Source organism: Camelina sativa, chromosome 17, assembly GCF_030686135.1.
Source record: "Camelina sativa cultivar CO46 ecotype springtype chromosome 17, ASM3068613v1".
In the NCBI taxonomy this organism is placed as follows: domain Eukaryota; kingdom Viridiplantae; phylum Streptophyta; class Magnoliopsida; order Brassicales; family Brassicaceae; genus Camelina; species Camelina sativa.
In genome coordinates, this window is record NC_141896.1 from 1,653,950 (window position 1) to 1,675,651 (window position 21,702).

At 36.1% G+C, this 21,702-nt stretch overlaps 4 protein-coding genes across 5 annotated transcripts; 2 read left to right on the plus strand and 2 right to left on the minus strand.

Moving 5' to 3' along the window:
- Positions 1–490: 490 nt before the first annotated feature.
- On the minus strand, positions 491–4,866 carry LOC104754610 (putative pectate lyase 1). Of its 2 annotated transcripts, none has more exons than XM_010476831.3 (6): positions 4,434–4,866; positions 3,590–3,670; positions 1,658–2,300; positions 1,454–1,557; positions 1,211–1,349; positions 491–1,119 (listed from the first exon to the last, which is right to left on the minus strand). In XM_010476831.3, exons 1-6 carry the CDS (start codon positions 4,535–4,537, stop codon positions 892–894), a joined length of 1,299 nt encoding a protein of 432 aa, XP_010475133.1. In that variant the 5' UTR covers positions 4,538–4,866; the 3' UTR covers positions 491–891. The 2 variants fall into 2 exon arrangements, with proteins under 2 accessions (XP_010475133.1, XP_087349913.1); XM_087493787.1 differs by having other exon boundaries at positions 1,658–2,526; positions 4,434–4,640.
- Positions 4,867–10,771: 5,905 nt separating this feature from the next.
- Positions 10,772–13,335, plus strand: LOC147923242 (putative voltage-gated potassium channel subunit beta). The gene is made up of 5 exons (XM_087493788.1): positions 10,772–11,562; positions 12,160–12,355; positions 12,442–12,585; positions 12,700–12,864; positions 12,960–13,335. Exons 1-5 carry the CDS (start codon positions 11,195–11,197, stop codon positions 13,071–13,073), a joined length of 987 nt encoding a protein of 328 aa, XP_087349914.1. The 5' UTR covers positions 10,772–11,194; the 3' UTR covers positions 13,074–13,335.
- A 507-nt stretch (positions 13,336–13,842) lies between these two features.
- Positions 13,843–18,681, plus strand: LOC147923243 (RAF-like serine/threonine-protein kinase 20). The gene is made up of 9 exons (XM_087493791.1): positions 13,843–14,170; positions 14,365–16,529; positions 16,611–16,931; positions 17,029–17,268; positions 17,336–17,499; positions 17,584–17,731; positions 17,821–17,943; positions 18,023–18,110; positions 18,195–18,681. The coding sequence occupies exons 2-9, from the start codon at positions 14,685–14,687 to the stop codon at positions 18,368–18,370; spliced, it is 3,105 nt and encodes a 1,034-aa protein (XP_087349917.1). The 5' UTR covers positions 13,843–14,170; positions 14,365–14,684; the 3' UTR covers positions 18,371–18,681.
- A 74-nt stretch (positions 18,682–18,755) lies between these two features.
- LOC104754613 (nucleolar GTP-binding protein 1) lies at positions 18,756–21,658 on the minus strand. The gene is made up of 3 exons (XM_010476834.2): positions 21,445–21,658; positions 19,069–21,114; positions 18,756–18,959 (listed from the first exon to the last, which is right to left on the minus strand). The coding sequence occupies exon 2, from the start codon at positions 21,096–21,098 to the stop codon at positions 19,083–19,085; it is 2,016 nt and encodes a 671-aa protein (XP_010475136.2). The 5' UTR covers positions 21,099–21,114; positions 21,445–21,658; the 3' UTR covers positions 18,756–18,959; positions 19,069–19,082.
- Between the last annotated feature and the right edge of the window lie 44 nt (positions 21,659–21,702).

Consider the following 21,702-nt stretch of genomic DNA (forward strand, 5'->3'; position numbering starts at 1 on the left):
TGATATTTTTATATATCTTTGATTACTTTTCTAAAGTTACAGATGATAAGGAAAGCATATTGAAAAACAACAGTTCTAAGTGATAAAATAGCTGGCTATTTGAATTTAATCAATTTATAAAGCCCCAATTACTAATATTGCTTGATTGCTTGCTTCAATCGCTACAAAGTACAATCATGACAAGTTACGACCACATGGGAAATAAAAGCTAAAATGCAGCCAACAAATAATCCCTCTGTCTCACAAAGATTGAAGTTTTAGAGAAATTTCTTTGTCTCCCAAAAATTGATGTTTTGAATATTTTTAATAATTTTTGTTTTAATGATTATTGATGTTGTAGAGTGTATGGAGTGTAAAAATGGGAAAGTGGAAAAGTGAAAATAATAAATTATAAATTAATCATATATTCCCTCTGTCTTAATATGTGTGTAAAATACTAAACTTCAATTTTTGTGAGACATCGGGAGTATAATACAATGAAAAGTAGAAAGATTCACAAATCATTAGACCCTATATTAAATTATAAATCTCAAAAAAATTACAAGAAAAAAAAAACAAGAGATAATATATATTCTTGTTTCTATGGGTAGACGACAGAGATAGACGAAGTACAATCTGAGTTGATCAGACAGAACCAACAACACTTCGGGGATTTCTCTTTTACATGAAAGGTTGTTTTTTTTTTTTTTTTCTGTTTTCCCTTTTTCTTGTGTTAACTTGCGGTTGAAGCAAGCAAACCCGAGGTTGAGAAAAATCGACACAAACACACACACCGAAAAAAAAAAAAAGATAATTGGCTTTTTAAATGACAAATGTGTGGAAATGTACACTTTTGTCTGAATATAATGGAAGGTGGTTTTGAATTTTGGTGGTAATGGTCGTAAGTGGCAACTATGATGAACATTGACGTCCTCTGCGACAAGGTAGAGCTCCGGCATCGGAAGTAATGTGTCCGACCAGTGAAGAAGATTTCGCGGAGAGACTAGAGGCACGTGCATAGCTTCCGGACGCAGCGGCTCCTGAAGAAGTGAAGTAAGCACCATTCTGAAGCAAATCTCCTTCCGATCTCCAGTTCCATCCTTTCCAATGACTAGCCGGTGTGTCCACTCTCTTCGTCACCTATCAAACATAACATTCCAACAACATGAACTCACATTCACAAAATCACTCTTTGGTTTTAACTTTTAACTGATATTCATCGAGTTATTACCTCTTTAGCAAAGGGGTTTTTAGGGGCGGCGTATCGGTTTCCTTGACTATTGATTGTCGGGTTTGCGCTTCCACCAATCGCGTACATTTCCCAGTGAGTGTAGTCGTTGTTTACGACGTGGAAGTACCCGTGTCGACACCTGCAAGAATGAGTTGTAATGTTTAGAAAACATAACACAGCATACTCAAGAAACAGAACACAAAAGCAGAGCATACTCTGTTTTTGTTATGTCTTTTACATTACCTCGGCATCCTTTGAATAAGTCCGACTCCAAAATGATTATAAGCAATGGTCACTTGCATAGCTTTGTCCCTCATGTACGAATCGCTATGTCCGAGCAACATGACCTGTAGCAAAAAAAAGATCAACTCACATCATCAAAAATCGAGTCCTGCCAAAAAAGGTTACTATTAAAGTAACAATGCAATAAGACTTCAAAAAAAGAACCTCGTTGTGGTGAGTTAAGTGGTTGTTAGAGATGGTAATCGCGGTTGAGCCCATGACTGCGTCCACGAGCCCGTCAGCGCAATGAGACAATGAGTTATGATCAATCCATACATGACTCGAGCCAAAGATCGAAATAGCATCACCATCCGCCATCGTCCTCCACCCAAAATGTGTCTCTGAGCTTCTCACCATAGCGTTACCAGTCGGTCTACAATCATGAATATGTAATCCGTGGACGATCACGTTCGTTACATACTGAATCGTGATGCAACCGCCGTTAGCGATGTGAACGTTTGCGCCACGTCCATCGATCGTTTTGAAGCTGTTAACGATGAGCTCTTGTTTCAACTGAATCACCATATCGCGTTTGAAAACGATCCATAACGGTCTGTCTTGGATCACGGCGTGACGTAATGTCCCCGGTCGAGGATTAACCGGATTATCGTCCCTCGGGTCGGTGACAACGTAGAAACGACCGTCGCGACCACCGATGGCGTTTCTTCCAAACCCGATCCCGCAGTCCGCTAAGCGTTTGCGGTTCTTGTGCCAGTTGCGATCGCACCGCCAACAGTCGTCGATAGGGTTGCCTGTTCCGCAAGTAAAGTAACCTAGCTTCCTCCTCTCGGTATGGTTTCTCAGACTCCTGTAGAAATTAAGAAATCATATCCGGTTTAGATTCGACTTTTAATTTCATTATTCTCAACCGGATCTCATTTAAAAAAATAGATTATTTGAGAAAACAATCAAAATCACATCAGAACATGAGCACATGGTTGATGATAAATACTACATATATATATATTTTTAGACTTTTTTTCTCATAGACGTGTGTCGGTGACGGTGGGATTAGGTCCTCTGCCTAAAGATTCCTGAAAGACAAACGACGTTAGAGAGAACCGTTAAACGAGGACAAACAAATAATCACCGTTGGATAACGACGATCGAATCCGTCCGTTTTAACGGATACCGTTTTTTTTGTTTTTTTGACCGTATAAAGAGTAAATTGCTCTGTTACGACCACATGGGGTACTGTCCAAAATGATTAATAAACATTTTTTTATTTCTATTTAAAAATCCAATATATATAGTATTTAAGGATAAGTTTTTATAACAATTTGATTGTACGTATTTCCAAAGTTAAATTTTAACGACTTCCTAGTGTACAGTGTACTACTAAGCCGTATACATATATATATGGCTGGTGATATGAAAAGATATTTATTAATGTTGGGAGAGAAAATAATAATAAAATTTCACTTAAGCTATGCAATAATGCGTCGGACGCGGATCTATCTAGTGTTAGTGCATGTGGTGCTTGGAGTGAAAACAGTCTGCTGGAAAGTATTAATTAGTTCAACAACAACTGAAAAACAAAAACGAGCATTCTTATAAATAGTTTAATACTATAGTAAAAATTCTATAATAGAGAAAAGATAGAATGAATAATACCTTTTTAAAATATCAATGCATGAAACATGTAGTAGGTGATAATAAAAATATAGATTGTCTTATATAAAAAAAAAAATGATACTGACAGAATTAATGAATGCCAGTTCACGGGAATAGATCTCACTAGTAGCAAGAATAAATTAATCAGCATACACTATATTTGTCATTGTTGTAATAGTGTGTGAACGAACATGGTGATTTATAGACGAGGTATAAATAATATAGTAACAAAAACAAAAAAATAAAATAAAAAATGAAATAAGTTGGTTAGAGGAGAAATAAATGTGACAGCTCTTGTAGGATAGATCTTGATTCAACAACAATAGAATGAAACAAAAGTCACAAACACAAATTTTAAATGAATAGGAGGACCATACCCATTATTGTACTTTTGTGACTTTTTCCTCCATTACATGTTATATATATCCCACATGGTAATTTTAAAAGAGGTCATAATTAGAATGAGATGGAATTAGTACTTACATTTCAGTCAAGGCGAGAACTTCGTCCGCTACTTCATCTGGATTCGTCACTGCGTGTTGGTTCCACTCGGTTTCGTCGGATCTATATTTTTTTCAGAAAGATCATCAGAAACTATAGAATCTAAATTTGAGAATCTAGAGAAAGCTAATGATTGAACATATGCCAAAACTATAGTAATGTTTTGAATGTAATTTATTGGAGAATGCACCGCACACACTACACTAAATTACACTGCTCCATAAAATTCGCTATCCGGAGAAACCGTTAAGAAAGAGAGAGGTCTTCGACAGGACATATTAAAATGACTAAAATAACACTACAGAACATTTTCAATGTGGGATGTCAAAATGGCAAATGGGTAAAATAGCGAAAACAGAGTCAAGTGTGTATCTACGTAAACAAAGTTGACTGTATGCACATATAAAAAAAAAAAGCGGAATGTACGGTTCAGATCATTGGATCTAGATCATAACAAAAAAAGCAACGGCTCGGATGATTTTGTTTGAAGAGGGAGGGAATATTGTTTGTAGTAGTAGAGAGAGATAGAAAAGGCTAAATAAACAAAAACTATTTTCTCTTGTTTATAATTTTGTCGGCTGAATAGAATTAAAACAGTAACTTAAAAAATAATTTTATATTTTTGGAATCCGAGGGAAAATGTAGCTAGAAAATGGAAACTACATAAACGAATTATTATTAATGTGAATACTAAAGTTTTTCTTTTAATTTTGGAAATTATACTTTGGAATCTGAGGAAAATGTAGCTCGAGAATGAAAAAAATATAACTAAATTATAGTAAATGATCTTCTTTGTATTGAAAGAAACAGAGATCGTAACACGAACCTAGGGAGAGATGAGATCTTGTGGTGAGTAGTGTTTTCCATTGCTCCGACGAAGAAGAGTAGACACATCATTGTTAAAACCCATGTGGGAAGAAGAACCGCCATTGTAGCGGCTGAAGTTAGAAGCTAAGCACAAAGTCTTTTTTTTAACTCTGTTCTGAGAGAGAATTTAGAACAGAGGAGAGAGAGCTAAAGACAGTGAATGTACGAGCTTGGAGATATATTGGCCCTCTTATAGAATCTCGGGGGAGACTAACCAAAAAAAAGAGAAGAGGACACCAAAAAGAGCCGTTAAGACGGCCGTTATGTATCTATACGTCGTCGTTTAGTACAATTTGATTCTTCTTCGGTTTTTTTTTTGCTTTATTAACGTGATTGATCAATTTGTTAACTCCGTCTCTCTCTTTTTTTATTTATTTACCGTTCTAACCGCCACTAACTGCTCAAGCGTGTGACTTTTTTTTATACACCTCGGCACGCTTACACATTTTTCTATTTTTTGCTAACGATTTTTTTTTTCTTAATTGTAAATGTAATTCTTAAGTTAAAAAAAAAAAGGATTCGCTTCAAGAAAATAGATTCAGAACATTTTCAAAGGCAAAAAAATAATAAATACGAGTCTATTTGTGTAAATCATGCTAATTAAACACCAGTCTTTTATTAAGGAATATTTGTCAAAATCTAGTGAACAAACATATCACATATGTGTAAACCTAAAGTTGTACGCAGTTTATTTTTAACAAGTTGGATGTTTTTCCCTTTTTTTTTTAGTAGTTAACTTTTTGAGTCGTTGGTTCATAACTCCAAAAGAATCAAACTATAAAAATTTACCCTGTAATATCGAGTAATTATTGACATAAGAACAACTGAATGATTTCGAATATGACAGAAAAAAAAAGAAGCTAATTGGTTGGTCTTCTAACTGATGCTTTCACTTTCGCATTTACAGTAAGTGAAGCAAATAATGTAGATAAAACTTTTTTTAAAAAATTTTTGTCTACCTGTAGTAGCTAGTGACACATCATCAATCAAGAAAGATACGGGCAAAGAGAAAGAGAGAACTTCCGTACACGGAAACCAGTTGTCATAGTTTCCTGCTGAATTAGCGGGTCTCACTATATACATTGGACTGTATTTATTAATACTACTACTATATAGTATACTATATATAGTATAGTATAAATAAATATAATTATAATTTCCGTGAAAAATTCCATGATTTTCCGAGGCGGTAATCACGGGCTTAGAAAGAAAGAAAAAAAAAACGAAGAAGATGAAGAAGAACTTAAAGAATACGCGTTGAGGTGTTGACTACTCAAGTTAGAATTTTCAAACTGTTCTCACTATATTAGTTGGAAGCTGGGGGTGCCTATCTCGCTCAATTAATTTGGTCTAACCGGTTAAACTAGAACCGGAAATTTCTAGTAATGTGAATGTTCCTTTATTATATAGTACTACTAGTATAACAAATAGTTATTGCTTTTGTTCTTCTCACAACAACAAAAAATAGCATTTCATATATATAGTATAAATAGCACTCCATATACGCTACTATATACTTGGTTTATTGGAAAAAGCACTAATTCTGAACTTATACTAATGATTTTCCTCGTGATATTAAGTTTTCTTAAGTGCATTGTATTTAAATAAATCTCCAATGATTAACATTTGGTATTTTATTTACCTTTTGGGAGCACACATAATGTTCCCATGCAACAACCCAAACTCCTCTCATCATCATGTCAAGTTTTTTTTTTCTTTTCTTCTCACGCTTCTCCGAATTCCATTTTTACCCTCAATCCCAGCATTACTATACCTTTGGACGTACCCATGATATCATATTCTCCAATCCAATCCTATCCTATCTAGAATACACAAAAGTTAGATATAGAAAAAAGTCAATTTTTTCTACCCAATCGAGCTTTTAAACTAAGAATATTGCAAACGTTACGACTTACTGTCTCTCAACCCACTCCAACTTTGTGGGTTTTCCATCTTCCTTCAAGACTCAACTAATTTTGTAGACTACATAGTAAACTAAAATATTAGGTTTTTACTTTTTAGGCTTCGGAAGAATATATAATATATAGTTAGAATTTCTAATAGATTTGTTAAAATAGTTGACTATTTCTAACTTACCATTGAAGTGAAAGATCATATTCATGAGTACGACGTTGTATTGGATATATATATTTTGCTTGCTGGGTAACAGAATGATGATCTAATATAAAAAAAAAAAAACAGAATGATGATCTAACGTCATGCTAACGATCAAACGGTTCAGAAGTCAGAACCTTTTGTCTCAGTGAATTATTGGATCTGACTGGTAACGTAGCCAAAACTGTACAAAAAACTGTAAGCTGAAGCTGTAAACTGTTACGGAATAGTGCAAAACTGTAAGAAAGAGATATACATGAAAGCGGTACAAAAAAGCTGAGAGTAAAGTGTTTAATAAAATTTTTGGTAAAGTTTTTGTGATTGGTAAAATTCAAAGCTGTACAAACTTGTAATACTTTGTGTGTGTTTACCAATCAATACCATACTTATCTCCGTTTTTGTTACACTTGACATCTATTATCAGTTGGGGAAACATCATTATTGATAAACTGAATTTGTAAACCAATTAAATTGTTTCTACTTTTATTTATGTATTTTGTTTGTACCGAATGATCTACCAACTAAAAATCCTAAATCAGTCGAACTTTTTTTTTTGTATATTCCGCTATATAATATAATTATTTATAGGCTAAAACGTAATTCAGTAGGGTTTTTTTTGTTGTATTTTGTGTAAAGTGTATATAGATAAACAAGTAACATCATTCACTATAACAAGAAAAGCCTATTAAAAATACATATATGATGTGTACCATGTGTGTGCATCATGGGAGAAGTTGGATTGGCGGGTAACTAGTAATAATTGAAACTTTTCTTTTGTTACACTTTTTATTGCTCAAATTACTTTTGTAAAAGTGCAAAAAAGCTATAAATAAAGAGAAGATCTTGTTGGTGCGAATTGTTTGGTTACGCCAAAACTCGCGGGGTCAAATTGAATCCCAATCACTTCTGTTTTACTTATCCTTTAAACTATTTTTTTTTTGTGTTCCTTTACCTCACATTAAGTGAAAACCAGCAAGAACCCATTATATACGGTTCTGTAACTTTTCCTTTTTATCCAAAAAAAACAAAATTTACAAATTTGATTAAAAAATGTGTCTTTCTTTGATTAAGTGGACGATTGCATGGATATATTAATAAATGATCTAAGCGATTAACCGTCGTTATTCCATTTACGACATCTTTACCACATGTAAGCGTCTCTGTTGATCGACTTAAATCCATGCAAAACTTCAAAAAATGCCATTTTTCACGATCCAATTAATGCCATAAATGAATATAACTATATTAAATTTATAACCACATTTGAGGTATCTATATAAATGGGTATGTAGTGGATAATTCGACGTATTTATATCTGTCGTTTGTTACCATATTAGCCGAGGCACCGACACTCCCAAACGTTACAAAAATATCGAATAGTTTGGGAACTTGGATCCACTCAACATTGCACGTCGTCGTTTTCTGCTACGAAGAGACGTCGTTTGTTTTTATTTTAGTTATGTGTTGTTTTTTTGTCTTTGTTTATATAAAGTAAATGACAAAACTTGCACACAAGAAAGAAACCAAAGATTTTTTATCCTATCGATTCGGACGTACGCTGGAAGGTTATTCCGTAATTTTTTTCATCTATATGATCTTTAACGTGTCATTGCAACGTTACATTCGATAAGGACGTGTCAAATTAAATTCTTCTAACTATGCGGTGTCATTATATTATGATACAGAAAATAAAATTCAAATGCTTGTCTTAGCTTAGCTACAAGATGCATGTGTGATGTGCCTAGCTATATTTAAGACGATGTATTTGAGTCGCAGAGATGGGCTCATTCGGAGATTTTATATCTTTTTTTTTTTGTAATTAAGGTTAATTCGATTAAGGATCTTATGACTCATATATGCGCTAATTTTCACAGATCAGAGATAGATCCATCGGCACTTTTAATCGTTTTCTTTTAGAAGTTAGTCGACGACAAGTTTACGTTTGAAAAAAGAAATAGTCGAAGACAAGTTACGCTAAACTTTTTCAGAAATTCAACAAAACAAGAGAATAAAAGTAAACTAGAAAATGTTAGAGAAGACTCACATGAAACGTTCACTGTGCATCTCTAATCAAATCGAAAAAAATAAAGCTAGGGAGTTTCATTCAACCCCCCACAAAATTTAATTATAGATAAAACATGTATATCTATATATATAGAAAAATAATTTGGATTAAATCTAAATATATATATGATAGAAAACATTTCTTGTGATCTTATAAAAAAAAATACCCGTGAACTAGATTGATCCTCTGATCTTCATCATTCATATAATTTCAATGTAAGTTACATATTTATATAAAACAACTCAGCGAAAAGCTATATATATTGGATTACATCTAAAGATATGATAAAAATCTTCTCAAAAACATTTCTCGTGATCTTAATTTATCATGTGATCTTCATAAAGCATGCATGAAATTTCTTGATATTATACAGTTTTGATGTATTTTACCATTTCCTAGTACGTAATTAACTTTTAATCAGGAATTGAATATATTTTGATTTATATCTAGAGTAAGAACATGGTTATATATTTGCATTTAGGTTTGTTTTTGCAGTTTCAGATTTTCTTAAAATTACATTGTTACGCTCACAATTTTGTTTTAGTCACCATCTCCACTTTCTTTATACGTTTATAGAGAAACCTTAACATGCATTTAAGGACATGGAAAGCACAGACAATCTTAGCCAAAATATTTGGCATGTCGTCGAAGAAAAACGCATAGCAATATTTTGTAGAACCAGCTGGTCATATATCCTTCAACTGTTTATATATATTTTTTTTCGTCAAATACAAAGAATTAATAACAATCTTTTTTTCATAATTAATTGATTGCATTTTTCCATATCGTAGTATCGAGTATGTTATATTGTTATAGGTAAACCTATGTACTTTTAATTTTTCGTTGATATATATATGCGTTGCAAGAATTTTATCTGTCTTACGATTATACGTGGAAAGACGTGGTGGAACCATTTTTTCGTTATCGCATGCATATGCTTAGATTATCAAATATGTTGTACATTTTAGAAAAACCATATGATTAGTATTGGGGTACATTGAAGAAAAGGCATAGAAAAGCTAAATCAGGATTTGATAACGTACGAGAAAAAAAACAAGGAGAAAATGTCAACCCTTGGTGGAGGATTTTTGGCTAACTTTTAAAATTCTATCTTCATCTTTTCTTTCTTTTTTTTTTTTTTTCTTGGTGGCCAATAAAACACTATATTAGATGGTAACGAATCCAAAACCCCACACTCACATGCATCAAATGCAATCTGTTTCTCCAACCCATTCATTACCAAAACAGCAAATAACATTAAAAACTCATCAAGCCTTACCTATATTATCTTCTCATAATTAATCATAAACTTTGATGCTCTCAAACATTATTACTAAATCTTCCTTTTTTCCCTAAAATTCTGTAATTTAATGATACAGATGAAACTTCTTTAGAAAAATAAAAAGTTTAAAGTAAGAAATGATAAATAACTCGTATGGTGACATAGCAAAATAGCTAAGATAATAGACCTTTACACAAATAATTGTAGAATACAGTTTTTATAACTAGGCACACATTGGACTTGTAAGTCCAATGTGTGCCTAGTTATAAAAACTTTTAGAGTATTAAAAATTGGCATTAAAATTTTTGTCCCATAAAACAATATAATTGATCATAACTAAAACGTCAATTCAAGATTTGAGGGTTATCAGCCAAAATCATTAAATTTTGAAATAAGAAGATGTTAACAAAAAGTATACAGTATATTGTCGACGTCTTGTTTGGATAGCCAACATCTCTCACGTAATGGGCTTCTAATAGGGCTTTATGAAAAACGAAGCCCAAACAAATATAAACCCGAAAAAACTCGCAAATGCATGTCTGATTCGGTGTGAACGTGTAAAGAAGTGAAATATGATTCCAAAGTGGAAGTGAGCAGAACTGACTGATGAACGTATTCACGTGACAAGGACTTGAGAGTTTTATTCGTATACGGCAAAGTGCAAAAGGTCTTCCGTTACAGCAAAACTCTCCAAATTAAATGAGAAACTTTCCTAAAAGGGAAGCAACGTGTCTATCATAGACTTAATCGGTACATGGAGACTACACTAAAGTCATTTACATGGGATTCTTGACCCATTAGGAGCCAAAAAAAGCAAATAAACCTCTTTTTTTTTGGGGGTTGTTGTCCATCCTAATTAAAATTAAGAGATCACGCTTTGATTGTTTGTTTAACTACGAGAGAGATCAGATCAACTGTGTGGGTGGCATCTTTCTTTTAATACAAGAATTGCGACTAAACCGGAATGTATTCGGTCTTATCAACAATAACCAATTTCTATTGAGGCTCGGTATGGTTTTAGTAGAAATCATAGAGTTGAATTGGCGATGATAACTTTGGTTTTGGAAAATTGGTTAGCTTGATAACCGGAACAGTTAAACCAAACCGGTAGGTTATTTTATTTAAGTGTCACTTCCTTTGTTAATGGTTATTAGCTGTTTGGTTCTTCGTTTTATTAACAAAAAAGTATAACAGAGAGAGAGAGAGAGACTGTGAGATTTGAGATTAGATCAACAGAGAGATTTGAGATTTTGAGAAGATGCAGTACAAGAATTTGGGCAAGTCGGGGTTGAAGGTGAGCACGCTCTCGTTCGGAGCGTGGGTTACGTTTGGGAACCAGCTCGATGTGAAAGAAGCCAAATCGATTCTTCAGTGTTGTCGTGATCATGGAGTCAATTTCTTCGACAACGCAGAGGTTTATGCTAACGGTCGTGCTGAGGAGATTATGGGTCAAGCGATTCGTGAGCTTGGTTGGCGTCGATCTGATATCGTGGTCTCCACCAAGATCTTCTGGGGTGGTCCTGGTCCTAACGACAAGGGTTTGTCCAGGAAGCATATCGTTGAAGGAACTAAAGCTTCTCTCAAACGACTCGATATGGATTACGTCGATGTCCTCTACTGCCACAGGTTCATATATATATATATATATATATATATATATATTTTTTTTTTTTTCTTTCTTTTTTTGGTTTATGAATTTTTCATTTTCACTTATTTTTGTAAAGATCTAGACTTTTTGATTTGATTTGATATGTTTCGAAATTGAAGTGCTTGTCTGAAACAGTATTGTCCTTGTACTATGTGTTTTTGTATGCATTTAATTTTCAGGTGATGAATTATGTTGGATTTTTTTCTTGCATGTGCTTTTCAGTACGGTTTTGCTGTTTGAGAGTTTTGTAGATGATGATGTATCTTGGAACCAGCTTCATCGTTCTATAGATTAGTATTCTTAGATGCATGTTCATGTAGCGTTTTGGTTTATTGTGGATTCTGTACAAATCTCTTTTGGTTTCCATTTGATTATGTGATTCGTCTGTGGTGGTATGGGGATCTGCATTTTGTTATCTTTCTTATATGGGTTTGGTGACAACGTATTCCAAAAATGGCATCTTTTGCATTATCCTTAGTCCTACTAGCGTTCTTGATTGAGATATGCATATGAAAGATGTTTCTTTTTTTGTTGTGTGTGTGTGTGTGTGTATGGGGTCTTATCTATTATTACAGGCCGGATGCTTCAACTCCTATCGAAGAGACAGTGAGGGCGATGAACTACGTGATTGATAAGGGTTGGGCATTCTACTGGGGCACTAGTGAATGGTCAGCTCAGCAAATTACAGAGGCATTGGGAGCTGCAGACCGCTTGGATATGGTCGGTCCAATCGTCGAACAGCCAGAATACAACATGTTCGCTAGGCACAAAGTTTGTATTCCAACTCTTTCTTTCCCTTTTTTCCTTCACTGAGTTGCATCATTTATTGATTCGGTTTACACTCTTATGGTATGTAGGTTGAGTCAGAGTTTCTTCCTCTTTACACCAATCATGGCATAGGTCTCACTACTTGGAGCCCACTTGCATCGGGTGTCCTCACTGGTAAATACAACAAGGGAGCTATTCCCTCAGACAGCAGATTTGCATTGGAGAACTACAAAGTATGTTTTCTCTCTTTTTAGTTCTCTATACTTGGTCGTAGTTGTTAAGATATCCCTCTGGTTCTGCATCTAACAAATCTACTGGTACATTACCCTGTTTGATTTCTTTAACAGAATCTTGCCAATAGATCCCTTGTGGATGATGTGCTGAAGAAAGTTAGCGGTCTCAAACCGATCGCAGATGAGCTAGGTGTAACCTTAGCACAGCTTGCAATTGCATGGTGTGCGTCAAATCCTAATGTGTCATCTGTTATCACCGGTGCCACAAGGGAGTCACAGGTTAGTTCTTAAATCCCCACAGTCGCGTCGAGTCTTAATCTAGATTTCGATCAATGATTTTTGAAAGATGTTGTGTTTCTTGTACACCTACACAGATTCAAGAAAACATGAAAGCTGTTGACGTTATCCCATTGCTGACACCTTCTGTTCTGAAAAAGATAGAGGAAGTGATACAGAGCAAACCAAAACGTCCTGAATCGTATCGCTAAAACTAAAACCCCGAGATCGCTCATCCCTCCCAATTCGATCAGTTTCAAAAGTGTGTTACACCGGGGGAAAAACACTAGAAGAAGCGTTGTAATGTGTGTTGTTTGATGTTGGCTTTGTTTGTTCTCTTTGGTAGCTTGTGCAATTTTAAAGACTCAGACAAAGAGAGAGATGAGAGTAATAATGTGAATTTTAGTTTTGTTGTTTTATCTTTTATAAACGGTCTTTATTTTGTTAGTGAAACTTAAAAGTTTGGTTTTTGTAGTTGTGATGTCATGACCTCAAATATATTGAATAGCTCATCAAACGGTTCTGGTTAGACATAGTCGGCTATTCCTATATATAGTCTATAATGTTAGGAACAAATTATTTTATTTTAGTTCAAGGGGGCTGATATATTATTTGTATAACCTAAAAAGTTGGGGGAAAATGAGAATATAATTAAAAGATTTTATGGAGGTATTTAAAGTTCAACGTGCACAACATAATGTCTCAACTATATACCATGTTTTTCCAAAAACATACATAATGCACATAACTTATTTAGGTACGATCCGAATAAAAATCTAAATTTGGATTTTCTGTTTTATTCTTTTAGTTATATTAAAAACTAAGAGATCAGTAAAAAAAAAAAAAAAAGGGTCTCTAGAAATTGTCTAAAAAAAGTAAGATCTCAAAAACCTCCACATGCAAATTTACTAATTTGAAAAATATCTGAAAGGAAGGTTAAAAATCAGATAAAACAATTATTAATAGATAAAAGATGAAATTATCCATGATTCAACAAGTGAAACGAATTAAATCAAAAATTTATTTGAAGTAAAAAAAGGTAAAATAAAAAAGAGAGAGAGTTTAGTTTTTTTTTTTATTTTTTTTTTTTATTTGGGGGAGTTCGTCCAGACCCGCCCGCGTTATTTTTTGAGAGAGCTTCTCTGCGTCGTCTCTCTCTCTTTCTCTTTCTCGCAAATCAAAAACCTCAACTTTCGAAAAACTTCAATCTCCATAAACATTCTTCTCTTTTACCCATTTATCTCATTTTTTTTTTTTTGGTTAATCATCTCCCTCATTGCCAATCTCATTGGCTATTTTGTTTTTCCAGGTAATCAAATTCATCTAAAGCTCCAATTTTTTTTTTTTTTTTTTTTTTTTTTAAATTTGATTTCAAAACATTTGGTCTTATAGATGATCTCGTTGTTTATATTGGTTTGTGTGATCAACATTTTCAGAAAAAAAAAAAAAGAAAATTTATCATATTGAAGAAATCTTAGTTTCTCGTTGTTGTTGTTCTTGCAGGGGAATAACATCTGGTATTGTCCAACGCGTTTATATGAGAACAAAACTCTGGTCTCTGTTTGATTTGGTATGATTTTGTAGCCTGAATGAAGCCTGACAGATGTTTGTTGGAGGCTGGCTTGATGAGGATGAACACAATTGGTTTTGGTTATAAATCTCCATAACCTGTTTCCTCAAAGAACGTCTAGAGATTGGGGAGTTAAAAGAATAGAACTTTGGTTCCTCAGAATCTGTGATACCAGAGATTGTGTAGAAGAAAGAAGAAGAAGGATTTTGGTATACTTTTTCTGTTTTTCCTTCGTTTCGGTTCTTGATAGAACATGAGAATGGAGTTTCCTGGCAGCTCCAATCAGAATTTAGGTAGGGATAGGTTCAATGGGGAACTCGGTTGTGGTAGCAACAATCATGAAGACAATATATGTGCTCAGACAGGGGAGGAATTTTCAAATGAGTTTTTGAGGGATTTTGGTGCTCAACGAAGAGTACAAGGTGGTGTTAGTAGAAATGTTGAGGGTAATAATCGCCATCTCGTTTATGAGGATTTCAACAGAATTCTTGGCCTTCAGAGAGTTGAGTCCAACATGTCTGAAGGTATTGGATCAAATGTTGCAGACTCACCTCGGAAGATGATTCATACTGCAACATCATCAGATGTTCCTTTTCCGGATATATTGAAGCTTCTTTGTAGCTTCGGGGGAAGGATCTTACAGCGACCTGGTGACGGCAAGCTTAGATACATTGGAGGAGAGACTCGGATCGTCTCTATACGAAAACATGTTGGTTTAAAAGAGTTGATGCACAAGACTTATGCTTTGTGCAACCATCCCCATACAATCAAGTATCAGTTACCAGGAGAAGATCTTGATGCCTTAATCTCGGTTTGCTCAGATGAGGATCTTCTTCATATGATTGAAGAGTATCAAGAAGCTGAAACAAATGGTGGATCTCAGAGGATACGGGTCTTCCTTGTATCTTCATCAGGATCATCAGAGAGTCCTAAAATCTACAATGAAAGAAATATGAACATGAACCGAAACACGCACCAGCAGATGGATATAGATCACTATCAGTACGTTTCAGCTCTTAACGGTGTCGTTGATGTGAGTCCTCAAAAGAGTTCCAGCGGGCAAAGTGGGACAAGTCAGACAACACAGTTTGGGAATGCTTCAGAGTTTAGCCCTACATTTCATCTCCGAGACTCGCCTACTTCTGTTCATACATGGGAACACAAAGACTGCAACAGTCCAACGTTCATGAAACCATATGCGAACACGAATGCTGTTCACTTTTTGCCGAAGATTCCGGGGAACTCATTTGGTCAACAGTCTCCTCCATCATCTCCTTTTTCGGTTCACAAGAGAGCAAACACCGACGTTCCTTACTTTGTTGATCAAAATGGTTTCTTTGATACTTACTTGGTTTCTCCAAAATTCCCACAGCAACATAGATTCTTGTTTGAGACTACTGCACAAATGCAGAAGCATCCAGAAATGAATCTTCATGACCGGAGGCCAAGCGAAGATATTTACCCCCATGGTCAAGGTTATATCGGAGCCGAGAAAGTGAGGCTTAAGAAAAACGCTCTCTCTGATCCGCAGCTGCATGATGAGAGCCAAATCAAAAATGGGTTAGAAGCATTTACAAGACAACCATGGAAAATATTGAGAAGGAAACTACATGTTGTGGCTACGTCAAAGTGGGGAGATAGTGATGATATCTATTTCAAGAATCCAGAAGGAGGCAAGAGAAGTAAGGAGCTCGAGTTTAACAAAAAAGTTCCTAATAACTGGATCGATCGTGATCATAGTCCTGGACCTCCTGGTTCGTCTGATCAGGCATCAAAGAAACATGGTGGCAGTACCAGTAATAGCTCTTTCAGTCCGAATTATTTTAGTCCGAATTATCAACCAGCTGCTCAGGTTACTTCAAGTGATTCACAAGATTCAGCTGGAAGTTCTGTCTTCTCTTTATCAGTTAACACCAACGAAAATCATCTTGACTGTTCGAAAGACAAATTTAATGGTCTCCAGCAAGACATATCACTAGATATTCTCATCAGAAGCCACACTTCAGCTACAGATCAATTATGTAGTACAACCAAATCAATTGATCAAGCAGATTCCTCTTCACCCAATACAGATTTCCCGGTGGAATATCTGAGACGTGTAAGCATAATTCACATTAATCCTTGCATAAAGTTATCAATCTTTTTGGTCTAAGTCTGTTTTCCTCAAAACTATGTGCAGGATTTGGAGACAAAATGTGATGATATAGAAACAGAGAATTCTCTTCCAAGAGAAGAGAGTATTCACTACTGTGGATTTCCTCTTACGAAGGTGGGAAGTAGAGAAGCTGCTTTTATGCATACGCAAGACTCACATGATTTCTTCAAAAACAAGGTGCTTGGTCCACAGTTGATAGTTGAGGATGTGACTGACGAAGTAACTTCAGATGCTCTCTTGTCAGCTACTATTGTCCCTCATGTACATAGTGAGTCAGATGATGATCACAAATCCTACACAAGGGAGAAAGAGAATACAGATGCTGGTCATGAATCTGCAATGGAGGTACGCAAATTATATTGTCCTATTAGATTATAAGTTCTGGCTTTCCTGATGTGTGTCGGCTTAAGGTTAATCTTTCTTTTCTCTTTTTATATTACAGGAAAAGCATAAGAAAAGCATAAACACCTCTGATTCGTTTAGTGAAGCTGCGATGGTTGAAATTGAAGCTGGAATCTATGGCTTACAGATAATCAAAAACACTGATCTTGAAGACTTACACGAGCTAGGATCTGGTACATTTGGAACGGTTTACTATGGGAAGTGGAGAGGAACTGATGTGGCTATCAAGAGGATAAAGAATAGTTGTTTCTCTGGTGGTTCATCTGAGCAAGCACGACAGGTTTAACTCTTCTCTCGAGTCTTTGAACTTTTAAGATAATTTCTTTACTGATGTCTTTTGAAAACAGACTAAAGATTTCTGGAGAGAAGCTCGGATATTGGCGAATCTCCACCATCCTAACGTGGTGGCCTTTTATGGAGTTGTACCAGATGGACCTGGTGCAACAATGGCAACAGTGACTGAGTATATGGTGAACGGATCTTTGAGACATGCCTTGCAGAGAAAAGACAGGTACGTACACATTATTTGTCAAATCTCTCTCTGTATGACCTTGTGCGATATGGCATTACTGATGATGGGAATCTATATGCACAGAGTACTTGATAGGCGCAAAAAACTGATGATAACTCTTGATGCTGCATTTGGCATGGAGTACCTACATATGAAAAATATTGTCCATTTTGATCTTAAATGCGATAACTTGCTTGTAAACTTGAGGGATCCACAACGACCTATTTGCAAGGTTCAAGTTTTCCTCAAAATCTCAAGCCAAATTGTATGAGTTAAATATAGTATTTTTTCCTTCTCACTTTCACACTGTTCCATTTACAGGTTGGAGATTTCGGATTATCAAGAATCAAACGAAACACGCTTGTCTCTGGTGGAGTAAGAGGAACCCTTCCATGGATGGCACCAGAGCTGCTAAACGGAAGCAGTAACCGTGTCTCAGAGAAAGTATGTTGCTGAGTCCAAAATCAAAACATTCCAAATTTGTAGTCCTTACTACATGTTTTAATGTTCATATGTTTTGCAGGTAGATGTTTTCTCATTTGGTATCGTGCTGTGGGAGATCTTGACAGGCGAAGAACCCTACGCGAATATGCATTGCGGTGCCATCATTGGTATGTTCTTTGAACAAAATGAACTTGGATTGGATTGAGGTTTGGTTTCTGATCTAATTTTGTTTTGTACCGTAAAATAAAAAGGTGGAATTGTGAACAATACGTTGAGACCACCTGTGCCAGAACGGTGTGAAGCAGAGTGGAGGAAGTTGATGGAGCAATGCTGGTCATTCGATCCAGGAGTACGACCATCGTTCACGGAGATTGTTGATCGGCTTCGCACAATGACTGTTGCCTTACAAGCCAAGCGACGAACCTAAAAGCCCTCTCTAATCAAACTTAAAGAAAGAAATCAAACGTAAGTTGTGAGATAATACTACTGTACATGTCATCATTTTTGGGTTCGTTTTAAATTTATATTGGCTGAAAGAAAGTGGACAAGAAGATGGGGGAAATATAGATTTGTGAGAGATGTGCAGAGTTTGTAAATTAGTATTGGGGGAATTTACCGGTTTAGGTAAAAGCTGTATACCAAGAAAGTTGAGGTTCGAATTCTATTGTGTAAAAACAGAATTGTCATTTTTCTGTAAGGAACATGTTTCCTCCATCTAAAGAAATTAACTTCTTATTACCGGTTTAGGTTTCAGAGTTCTTTGATAAAAACAAAAACCACAAAATCAATGTTAGTAACCCTTCACACCAAACTTTGAAAATAAAACTTCTCAAACATCTTAACTCCAAAAAGAAACCATCATAAGGTTTGTTTAAACGATTACACTGGAAAGCTATAATAATCCATAACTGTCTGCGAAAAGCCACAATAGATGCATAACATAATAAGTAAACTAAAGGTAACGCAAATTCCAAAACTTGAGAGAACTTCTTCAATAGATCCAGCATCAGTTTTCTCTGCAAGGAATTAAAATTAATATTCTTGACATTGCAAGCAAATGTATCATCTGACACAATAATAAGGTATCTGACACAATAATAAGGTGGGCACAGAATGGTAACGTACCTTGTTCAGTCTCATCAACGCCTATCGGTTTTTCCTTTCCCTCTCTTGCCTGAAAACAAATGTTTTGGTCTAAGCGTCGGTATGACTCTGTCAGCTTCACCACGACGTGCCTTCTTGTCTCTCTTTTTGTGAGATGTATGGCTAATCTTAATGGCCGATTTCTTCTGAGTAGAGTCTTTAAATCCGTCACCAGGCACAACTTCATGTGCAGGAGGCCTTGACTGAGATCTTGAGATCGACATAGATCTAGACTTCGATCTCACACGCTGCTTCTTGTTCGACTGTTGCTCATCATCCAAGTCCATTGCGTCGTTACCCTCATCATCTGATCGATCCCTCTTCCTCCCTCTAGACTTGCTTCTTGCACGGTTCACTGCAGAAGATGGATCAAGTCCAAGAGCTGATAGCTCCCTACCCATTCTTTTCGTTGTGTACTTCTTGTCCTTGTCAAACTTTCTTGGAACAGTAGATCGGTTCTGTGCAACAGTCTTCTTGAGCCTGTGATCTAGAATGATCTTAGCTCTCTTCTTTCTAATGGCAGCAAGTAGCAGCTGCTGCTCCTCTGAAAGCTCCTCAACATCCATCTCGATATCTTCTCCTTCGATTCCAGCCAGCCTCAATTCTTCTTCTCGTTCCAACTCCTCAAGCCTCTGAAGAATGTCTGGATCTATGAAGTCAGCCACATTATGACCATCGAGAATCTCAGGCATAATGTCTTCCTTCCATTCATCATGATGCAAGATGTAGTGCTTCTTCAAACTAGCAGAATAAACTCCAGCTCCACCGTTTTCCTCTTCCAAATCTTTCTCTGTCTTTCGTTTTTCCATTGCAGCAGCTTCCTTAGCTTTAGCCTCCAGAACCACCTGAGGTATGCAAGCGGGTCTATCTATGCTATCACGAGGCTTTGGCATCGCCACATGGAACCTGTTCAGGTGGTCGTTAATCTTTTTGGATTTCATCTTGGCCTCTACCCTCTGATCTAACAGCCTCTCACATGCGGCATTCTTAACAGACATCACACCTTCGTCTGTCAGAGTACTCATCTTCAAAAGCACAGCTTCTTCACTTGCTCCCATTGCAGTCTTCATAGCTTCAGCTTTCATCTCATCGATCAGCTTCCGATCCTCTTCAGATATGTTTTCCATGGGCATCAAATCAGTCTTGTTGCAGACAATGACCAACGGTTTGTTCATAAAGAGGGACTTGATGCTGTGGAAAAGAGCAGACTGCTGAGCAATAGTGTAACCACATGAACCTGAGATGTCCAGAAAGAACAAAACAGCAGCACGGAGATGGGCCAAGGCGGTGATACTGCACATCTCAATGATGTTACGGTCTTCAAAAGGCCTGTCCAAAATACCAGGGGTATCAATGACTTGGTACCTGAGGTACTTGTAATCAGTATGACCAACAAAGAGGGATTTGGTGGTGAAAGCATATGGCTGGACATCAACATCAGCTCTGGTAACCTTGTTCATGAAAGAACTCTTGCCCACATTAGGGTATCCACAAATCAAGACAGTACGAGTGTTAGGATCAATGGAAGGAAGCCTAGCCATGTGCTGCCTGATCTGCTCCAGATAAGCCAAGCTAGGAGTGATTCTCTTCAAAACAGTGCACATACGACCAAGAGCAGCCACTTTAAGACACTTGCACCGGTACAGAGAATCACCATACTTAAGCAGCTTCACATAATCCTTGGCGATCTTGCTAACCAAGTTCCTAGCAGTATTAACCTGACCTAAAGCAAGCTTGTAATGATCTTTATTGTAAAGAACATGGAGAAGATCACCGTAGAAAGGATGGATTTGATCAAGGCGAGGAAACTCATCAATGATAGCAGAGAGCTTCTCATGGAAGTTGGTCTGAGTGTACTTAACCTTCCTCATGTAAAATTGACGGAGACGGTTAATCTTGTAACCCTTGTGGACAACAGTTGGAGTCTGACGCTGAGTCCTTGAAAGGATGATGTCAATGAACTCCTTGCCATTGGGAACAACTGTGATCTTCTTGAAATTGTACTGCACCATCTTCGCTTATTCGAATCTGTTCACAAATATCCATACAAATCCATCGTTAATAAAAAAAACATGAACATATGAGTTCCCAACAAACAAAACTGTAACAGCTTGCTTAAATCATAAAGCTTAAACTTAACGATTGCGAGATTTTAGACATCGAAAACAAAACAAAGCATCGAAATTACGAAGCGACAAAGCATCATCATCATATATATGATTAAGAATAAACACAAAAGTAGCAAAATTCTTAATAAACATCACTGAGAACAAAGAATATAAACTAAAGAAGAAGCAGACAACATCAAAAGGTGAGTGAAATCGAAAGGGAATAGAGAAAGGAGAGAGGGAGACTTACGTCGAGAACAGATGAAGAGAAGTGGCGAAGAAGGGGAGACTAAGACGGCGTTGGTTCTAGGGTTTAATTTAGAGGAGAATCAAGCCGCCGAAGAAATGACGGTCGACAGAGTTTTCTGAGGAAGAGAGAGAGACGAAGGAATCCTAAATATGTATGTAACACAAACCTAAAACCCTAGAAGCATACGACGTCGTTTATGAAAAAAAACCAAGATGATTTATACCGATGCAAATCCTGAAACCCATATTAATCCAGTTT

Coding starts and splice junctions, on each gene's coding strand:
- LOC104754610 (XM_010476831.3), bottom strand. CDS start 4,537: ATGGCGGTTCTTCTTCCCACATGGGTTTTAACAATGATGTGTCTACTC. Junction 3,671..4,433: donor AAGATCTCATCTCTCCCTAG/GTTCGTGTTACG, acceptor AAAAAAATATAG/ATCCGACGAAACCGAGTGGA. Junction 1,120..1,210: donor AAAACCCCTTTGCTAAAGAG/GTAATAACTCGA, acceptor TATGTTTGATAG/GTGACGAAGAGAGTGGACAC.
- LOC147923242 (XM_087493788.1), top strand. CDS start 11,195: ATGCAGTACAAGAATTTGGGCAAGTCGGGGTTGAAGGTGAGCACGCTC. Junction 11,563..12,159: donor GATGTCCTCTACTGCCACAG/GTTCATATATAT, acceptor CTATTATTACAG/GCCGGATGCTTCAACTCCTA. Junction 12,586..12,699: donor TTGCATTGGAGAACTACAAA/GTATGTTTTCTC, acceptor TTTCTTTAACAG/AATCTTGCCAATAGATCCCT.
- LOC147923243 (XM_087493791.1), top strand. CDS start 14,685: ATGAGAATGGAGTTTCCTGGCAGCTCCAATCAGAATTTAGGTAGGGAT. Junction 17,500..17,583: donor GCCTTGCAGAGAAAAGACAG/GTACGTACACAT, acceptor CTATATGCACAG/AGTACTTGATAGGCGCAAAA. Junction 17,732..17,820: donor CACAACGACCTATTTGCAAG/GTTCAAGTTTTC, acceptor TTCCATTTACAG/GTTGGAGATTTCGGATTATC.
- LOC104754613 (XM_010476834.2), bottom strand. CDS start 21,098: ATGGTGCAGTACAATTTCAAGAAGATCACAGTTGTTCCCAATGGCAAG.